The 8,243-nt window shown below is 59.2% G+C and overlaps 2 protein-coding genes across 2 annotated transcripts; one reads left to right on the top strand and one right to left on the bottom strand.

Moving 5' to 3' along the window:
* Window positions 1-306: 306 nt before the first annotated feature.
* On the top strand, window positions 307-5,382 carry LIN37 (lin-37 DREAM MuvB core complex component). The gene is made up of 9 exons (XM_037517992.2): window positions 307-678; window positions 2,929-3,004; window positions 3,127-3,177; window positions 3,893-3,922; window positions 4,004-4,089; window positions 4,173-4,339; window positions 4,883-5,023; window positions 5,106-5,179; window positions 5,258-5,382. Exons 1-9 carry the CDS (start codon window positions 645-647, stop codon window positions 5,337-5,339), a joined length of 741 nt encoding a protein of 246 aa, XP_037373889.1. The 5' UTR covers window positions 307-644; the 3' UTR covers window positions 5,340-5,382.
* On the bottom strand, window positions 5,372-7,890 carry HSPB6 (heat shock protein family B (small) member 6). The gene is made up of 3 exons (XM_037518010.2): window positions 7,689-7,890; window positions 6,629-6,751; window positions 5,372-6,514 (listed from the first exon to the last, which is right to left on the bottom strand). Exons 1-3 carry the CDS (start codon window positions 7,869-7,871, stop codon window positions 6,341-6,343), a joined length of 480 nt encoding a protein of 159 aa, XP_037373907.1. The 5' UTR covers window positions 7,872-7,890; the 3' UTR covers window positions 5,372-6,340.
* Between the last annotated feature and the right edge of the window lie 353 nt (window positions 7,891-8,243).

The following is an 8,243-nucleotide window of genomic DNA, read 5'->3' on the forward strand; positions in this document are numbered from 1 at the left end:
ACTGTCTAGAAGAGTGTCTGGCACACTGATATTTGCTATATGAATATGGCTGTGCCTGAAAAGAGATGAACTGGCAGCTAGCTGGCCTTTGCCAAGTGTTCAGTATGAGGGATCCCAGCCTAACTCCAGACTTAGCTCTGAAACAAAAGGAACTAGTACGGCTAATGAAACCCTGTCAATAGCTTGATAGTCAATAGGTGGTACTTGAAGCCTCTGGCACTACAAGTCCCAAGAAGCCTCGCGGTGCCCCTCTGTTTCCCACCGTGCCTTGCGCGGCCCAAGCGCGCCTATTCCGGCCGACTCCGGAGCTAGAACTACACCTCCCAGGAAGAGCCCCGGGGTGTCGATGTTTGTTTCCGGAAGCCCCGCCCCTGAAAGGTGGGGCTTAGGGCTAGTAGAAGGCAGCCACTGTCAATTGGTCAGGGTGCAAGATCGACAAGTGTAGTGGCCAATGGGAAGCAGCGACCGCCGAGCCGCCCAAGGAAGGGAAACTGAAGGCCGCCAGGTTGGTCACGGATGGACTGCTCCCGGCAGGGGCTGGCAGCTCACCTCCGACTTTTCCCTGCCTGCCTTCCGCCTTGACTCGTGACCCTAGGCTCTTTGGAACTTCTCTGACCCGGCTAGCCACACCCCAGACTCAAACCATGTTCCCGGTGAAGGTGAAAGTGGAGAAATCAGGTGAGGACCGCGACGTCTGGGGGCCTGTCGGGGAGCAGCAGTGATGGGTGTGGGGATCCAGATAGGATGGTCGCGATAAGGGGAAGTGCGAGGCTTCTCCCTGCAGCCCAGCTGACAGCCGCGATGTCAGGGCTTCCTGCCACCTTCCTGCCCTCCCACCCTGTGCTCAAGGTAGCTTTGAGGCTCAATGGGGGCGCCTCTGGCTGTGCGGTGCGGTAAGACATGGGGATCCCACGCCGTTTGGGACCGTGAGAGGGACTCTTCTGGGCTCCGCCTCAACCTCCCCATTTCCAGCCGTGATGATGAGTCAAGCCTTGTGTTGAGGGCCTGAAGTACTGAGGAACTTTCAGTCCTCGCCGCCACTCTATCCTAAGAACCCTGAGAAGTAGCAGCTGTGGTATTTGGGAAAACTGAAGCCCGGAGGAAAAAAAGTCCTTTTGCGTTGGGGCAGAACTGATGGGAACACGAGACTGGAGGGGTGGGAGGGGCGCAGAATCCAGCGGAGTAAAATGATGTAGCTTGTTGGATGGTATAAGTGGGAATGAGAGGGAACAGAGAAGGTAAGACCAGGGGTGAGGATGTGTGAAGAAATCGGGAATCACACAGGGACTGGCTTTGAAAAGGCCCTGAGCCTGGAGCCTTGTCTCTAGGTTCAGAGACCAGCAGGGAGGCCAGTGTGGCTGTAGCAGAGTGAGGGAGGTCGAGAGGGTAAGGTGATGGGGACAGAGAGGGGAGGGGGACAGATCCTGTGGGCTAGGTAAGGACTTTTCACTTTTATTCTGTGGAAGATGGGGAGCCAGAGGAGGGCTCTGACCCAAGGAATGAATCAATAAAGATGCCCCACGAATGCCAAAAAAAAGTCACAGGTGGAAAAGTGAAGGAGGCCTGATTACAAATAGGGGAGTAAGGGTGAGGGTAAGGGTAAGAAGTGTCATGAAGGCCAGTGCACACCTGGCTGAGGAGCTCAGATTGTCCTGGGAGCACCGCAGATCATGGAGGATTCTACACAGGGGAGGACCAGGGTCAGATTTGGTTTTGGGACGAAACCTTGTGGAGAATGGATCAGAAGGGGAGACTGAGGCTCAGAGCCCAGGTCAAAGAGAAAGGACCAGAGTAGAGAGGGGTAGGTAGGAAAGACACTCAGGAGGCCAGTAGACAGGCCTTGGGTTGATGGGTGGGGATGAGCACTCCCACTAGTTGGCAGAGGAGAGGGGACACCCCTCAAGGGTGAGGGGGATAGTTATATCGTCATTAACTCACGTTTCATGACAAAGAGAGGCAAACACACAGGCTGTCAGGGAGGGAGAAGTGTCCATGACAAGCAAGACCCAAGGAGCGGCCTGATAGAAAGTTAGCGTAAGAGACACTGAGGCCAGGGTGCAATTCAGAAGATAGAAGGAATCTGGGGGATGCCCAGGAGAAGGTGTCTTGGAGCCCATGGGTTCCCAAGACCTGAGGTTCAGGAAGAGGCAGGGGCTAATGGGAGGGATATGGGCGTGTCTCCTCCCCAAGGCTCTTTGCTATAATCTTTTTTTTTTTAAAGGTTTACTTATTTATACATACAAGAACTGGGATACAGGCCAGAGGTGCTGGGGGTTAGGGGGGGGTGGCAGGGTGAGAGGATTCACCAGAGACAGGGTGGGGAGCAGAACAGGCAGACTGACTGAAATACACTGCTGAGGGGAGCAGCGGGTGAGACAGGAGAGGTCTGCTGCGCCATGTGGGTAGCTCCCTGCCTGGCCGGGGATTGAACTCATGCTGCAGTGGCTGCAGATAGCTTCATAGGTTGTGTCTTAACCCCTTGCGCCACCAGGGAGGCCCAATAAATAAATCTTTTTTTTAAAAAAAGTACATCTACCTCCAAGGATTATTGAGAATTCAATGAGTTAACATGTGTGATGTGCTTGGAACAATGCTTGGCAGATAATGAAGTGTCCTGTACATATTATTCAAATATCATTGCATCCCGCTAAGAGATTAATCTATACCCTTAGATTATTTCTACCTCAAAACAGACCATATTCAAGGTGAGGAAACAAGCTCAATGAAGTAAGTGAGGGGACTTGCCTCAGGTCAAGCTCACATAGGCGCTTCTGGGAACCCAGAGCTCTCACTTATGGCTGCTGTACCCCTGTGCCCTCAGCACTCCTGGGCTTGGATTTAGGACTGACCATAGTAGAAATTATGCCCCAGCCCAGCTCTCCTGCTGGGGCCTGGGAACTGACTTCTGCTTGTCACCGTCTTCCCCAGAGCTGGAGATGGCCAAGGCCCGGAACCAACTGGATGCCGTTCTTCAGTGTCTGCTGGAGAAGAGTCACATGGACAGGTGGGGACTTGGCCCAGCATGGGGCCCCGGGGGTTGGGGCCCCAGGGGCTGGCTTACGGAGGAAGGTGCCTTCCCCCACTGGGCTCTCGGAACCCTGAGCCCACAGCTCTCTTTTGCTCCAGGGAGCGTCTGGATGAAGAAGCAGGGAAGACCCCCTCGGACACCCACAACAAGTAAGTTTGGCTGATGGAATCTGCAGCTGGGGGTCTGCACTAAATACTTCTGCTGTGGGCCTCCCCTGGTGGTGCAGCAGTTGAGCGCTGCCCGCAGCCTCTGCAGCGCCAGTTCAATCCCCAGCACCGGTGAGGGTCCCACAAAAATAAATAAATAAATAAATAAATACTTCTGCTTTTATTTATTTATTTATTTATGAGATTTATTTATTTGTTTATACAAGCACTGGGTACAGTCAGAAGCATGGGAGGGTGAGAGAATTCACCAGAGCCAGAGCGGGGAATAGAACAGGCAGACTTGACAAAATACACTGCTGAGGGGAGCAGCGGGCGCGGCAGAGGTCTGCGTACCATGTGGGACCCTCGCCGGTGGCCTTGGATTGAACTGGCGCTGCAGAGGCTGCGGGCAGCTTCGCAGCCCAGTGCTCAACCGCTGCGCCACCAGGGGAGGCCCTTCTGCTTTTATTGAGCCCTGACCACTCCGCCCTCCACCGCAGTCCTGAATACTCTGCAGGAACAAGACCCTGTGGCAGCAATAACTTAGGTCCCCTCATAGTTAGCATCTAGAGCCCCAGGAGCCTGGTGGCATCCAGGGGCTGCTGGGGTCCATGTAAGCTTCTCGGACTTGAACTCAGTATCCCCAGCGTGTCCTCTGGGGGGTTTGAGTGGCATCTGAGTGTAGCTCAGCCTGCTGACACCCTGTTTCTCCCCGCAGGGACTGTTCCATTGCAGCCACTGGCAAACGGTAAGGTGGCAAGCTCCCCAGCCAACGGACACAGGGTCCCCAGCCCCCGCCCTGGTCCCAGTGTTCTCCTTCCCCACACAGGCCTTCTGCCCGCTTCCCCCACCAGCGGAGGAAGAAGAGGAGGGAGATGGAGGATGGACTGGCTGAGGGAGGGCCACAGCGATCCAGTGAGTGGGCCGTGGCCCTTGAGGGTGGGCCAGGACAGGGTCTGGGCAAGGTGTCCACGTCTCTCCCTCTCCCGCCTCTCTAGACACGTATGTGATCAAGCTGTTTGACCGGAGCGTGGACCTGGCCCAGTTTAGCGAGAACACGCCGCTCTACCCCATCTGCCGCGCCTGGATGCGCAATAGCCCTTCAGTGCGCGAGTGTGAACGCTCGCCCAGCTCACCGCTGCCCCCGCTGCCTGAGGATGAGGAGGTAGGATGGCTGGTGGGTCCCCGCCCAACAGCCTGGAAGGGTAGATGGTCCCCCCAAGCTACTGGGGTAGACAGGCACAGCTCTGTGTGCCCCTCGAATGACTTCTAGATCCAGTGCGGCCGGCAGATAGTGAAGTGTCCTGTACATATTGGGCTGAGGGTATGGATGAATTTCTCTCGAACAGACAGGCGTGCCTCTCCGGTCCAGGAAGGAGAAAGAACCTCCAAGGTCAAAGGTCCCTCGTACAAACAGATGTGGCCACTGGGCCTCCAGGAGTAGATGAGCACCCCTTGGGCAGGGCAGGAATAATTGAGGGCTTGTGGATGGGGACCTCTGGGTGGACAGGTGAAGACAGAGATCCTGGGGCAGGCAGTTCTGTCCCGCAAGCTGTTTAAGGCCCCACCCTTCAGACATAACTCGTAAGTACAGGTCCCTGGTGAGAAACCCCATGTCTGTCATCACTGGGAAAGGCAGGAGTGAAAGGTATATGCCTGGGCTTCTTCTCTGACACTTGGTCTCCGTGGGGGGCCTTTGTGTCCCTAGGGGTCAGAGGTCACCAACACCAAGAATCGTGATGTGTACAAGCTGCCTCCTCCCTCAGCCCCTGGGCCACCTGGAGAGGCCTGCAGACCACGCATCCCATCCCCGCTGCAGCCTGAGATCCAGGGTGCTGCTGCTGATGAGGTGGGTATGGAGGCTGGCTCAGGGCTGTGGGGCAGTTGTGAGTCTTGGGCACTGTCACCCAGCCTGGCCTTTGTCCCCACAGCCCTCAGAGCCAGAGCCCTCTCCCTCCACACTCATCTACCGCAACATGCAACGCTGGAAACGCATCCGGCAGAGGTGAGTACCCCTCTACCCGCTTGGCCCTCTGTGGCCTCGGCCCCAACTGCAAGTCCTCTCTCTGCTTCCCCACCCCAGGTGGAAGGAGGCGTCTCATCGGAACCAGCTTCGTTACTCAGAAAGCATGAAGATTCTACGGGAAATGTATGAGCGACAGTGATGTTCCCCAGCCCTCACCCCAATAAACACTCCCCTTCTCCACACCAGCCTCTGCTTGCTCCAGCCCATTCTGCCCAGCCCAGACAGAGAGCAGTTGACATAGCTTTAGCACATTTATTGGGGGAGTGGGCCTCGGTAGCAGTGGGGAGATGGGACCACAGGGAACTCAAGGAGAAAGAAAGGTGGGCTCTTTGGTTGGGGCTTTGAGAATAAGGTGGGAGGAATATTAGAGGTGGGTTGCCTAGGACATGTTTGGAGACTCGGGGGTCAAGACGTAGTGACTGGTGTCTGGTTAGTTGAGGCTGGGGGGATATATGACATCTGCATTCTCAGGAAATGGGGTGGTATGTGTCTAGTTTGAACTTGAGAGCTCTGGTTGTACAGAGGTACACAAGGGTGGGGATCAAAGAAGGGGCTCGAGAGTTTAGGGGTGGCTGGCTGGAATTTCAAGTCAGAGACGGGAAGGGTTGAAGTGGAGTGTCTGTTTGGAATAAGGGGCAGGATCCAGGGGAACAGACCTGGATGGTCTTGGGTGGGAGACCTGGGACATTTGAGGGGAGGAGGAAATGCTTGACTGGTTTGGGGTCCGTGCTGTCTACACTATACTCTGGTGTCAGAGGGAGGAGTGGCTCGAAATGGGGTGTGAATATTTTTTCTTGGAGGAGTCAGAAGGAAACAGATGAGGGAGTCTCGAGATATGCCAAGAAAGTGAGGTCAGTGGGGATGTGAGGGAGATGGAGGCTGAGCAGCTGTGCTTGTAAGGTCTGGAAGCCAGGGAGGTGGAGGCCGGGTGCCTTGAAAGCAGGAGGGGTTGTGAGAGCAGGGGGTGTCGGTGGAAAGGTCTAGGTTATCAGGACTGAGTGGAGGCTAGGGTCAGGGCAGGGTTCCAGGTTGGGTGGGAGGGTGGTCTTGCGCGCTCGGGGCATCTGGCTGGGCGGAGTCAGGTCGGCATTAAAAGAGGGAGCCGGTAGAGACTCCCGGGGTTCAGGCGTGCCCAGACCCCTACTTGGCCGCGGCCGGTGGTGGCGGCGGCAGTGGCGCCTGGGCCGGCGCCGGCGCGGCCTGGATGGACAGGACGCCCTCGGGAGACAGCGCGGACGTCACTGCTGCGGGGTCCACGCCCGGGGGCAGGCGGTAGCGGCGGTGGAACTCGCGCGCGACGTACCCGTGCTCGTCCTGCGGGGAGAGAGGCTTGAGCGGCCCCGCCCCGCCCCGCGGAGGCCCCGCCCCGCCCCGCGGAGGCCCCGCCCCTCCCGCGGAGGCCCCGCCCCGCCCCGCCGGCGGGCTCACCGGGCGCTCCTCGTGGCGCGCATGCACCTCCACGTGTTCGCCAACCACCTTGACGGCGATTTCCTCCGGGGAGAAGTGCTTCACGTCCAGCAGCACCGAGAAATGGCTGGGGTCGGTTGGCACCTGCGCACAGGCCGGTTGTCATCGGGCGGGGCGATGCTCCTGGGACCCCGCGAGGCCCCCCCCCCCACCGTCAGTTCCGTCCCGCCGCGGACCCTGGCCTCCCGAATCAAGGAGGCCCCTTTTTCATTCGGAGCCCCCAAGGACCTCTCAGCCCGGAATAGCTGCGATCGCCCCTCCCCCTGTAATTGCTGGGAGTCCCCTCGCTGCCAAAGGGATGAGGCCCGCTTCCCCTGAAAGGTCGGGGGCCTCCCCCCTCATTGGGCGAGGCGTGTCCACGACTGCAGAGTCAGCTGTCCCCACGGACACTCGCTCCCCGCCCCTTACCCTCCAAGCCCCGGGCCCCGCCCCCTCACCCTCCGAGCCCGGGGGCCCCCTGACAGAAGTCGCCAAGATGCTGCTTCCCCCCGGTCTCCAGAGCCCGCTCTCCACCCTCCCACTCGCGTCACGCGACCGCCTGCGTCCTCGGCCGCTCACCAGCTCTCCTCCCCCCGCTGCTCCGAGGGGCCAGGGCCCCCTTTCACAGGGCGCAGGCCCCTGGCTCCCCTCTACCTCTCCAGGAAACAGTCACCGCACAGTCTCCAAGCTCTTCTCCAAGAGTAACAGAACACGCCCTCCCCTCGGGACCGCTGGGGCCCTCTGCCCCCGGATCCCCTGGCTCTGTAGCCTACTTTTTCGGAGTCACCAAGACTCCTCTCAGAGCAACGTCCCCCACCCGCACCCCACCCCCACTCAGCGCCCGGAGAGCCGAGACCCTCCTCAGATGCGCAGGGGTCCCCCACCCCCTTCAGTCAATGGTCTCCGAGATTCCGGAGCCCCCTCCGAAGAGCCCACTCTTCCCCCAGCTCTGCCCGGGGATGTTCCCGCAGCCCCCTCAGAAAGAGTAAGACCCCGGGTCCCGGAGGAGGTCGGGTTGCCGCCCCTCCCCCAGGCCTGGCACCTGGGCGGTGGGCAGCGCCACGCTGGGGGCTCGCAGGTAGTAGGGGGCCAGCGCGGCGGGGCACAGCGTGGCCAGCTCAGCCTCCAGCAGCCCCTCGCCGAAGCGCTGGTCGAAGAGGCGTCCGGGCAGGGGGGCCGAGGCGCGGCGCAGCCAGGACGGCTGCACAGGAACCGGGATCTCCATCCTGCTCCGCCGCCGCCGCCCCGAGGCTCCGCAGTGCCCCCGCTTGCGCCGCCGCCCCTTTATAGCACGCCCTGTGTCCGCCCCTCGGCGGGCCGCCCGGGGACACTGGGACCACCGCCAGCCTCGGCCATTAATAGAGCCTTATTTAGAAAGCCCGACAATGACTTAGCCGTTTATTAAGCGCCTGCTGGATGCCAGAGAGGTGTCATTAAGACCCCCCAGTTTCCTGAAGGGGAAACTAAGGCTGAGGGGGCGGAGCCTTGCTGGGGTAGGATCGCAGCACGGCGTTGGGGACCCAGAGCTTGAAAAACCCACTGCCGAGTTTCCAGGTCCTTCAATGCACCCCGCCCCGCAGGTGGCTCTGGGGATGAC

Source organism: Talpa occidentalis, unplaced genomic scaffold, assembly GCF_014898055.3.
Source record: "Talpa occidentalis isolate TD23 unplaced genomic scaffold, MPIMG_talOcc4v2.1 talOcc4.17, whole genome shotgun sequence".
In the NCBI taxonomy this organism is placed as follows: Eukaryota; Metazoa; Chordata; class Mammalia; order Eulipotyphla; family Talpidae; genus Talpa; species Talpa occidentalis.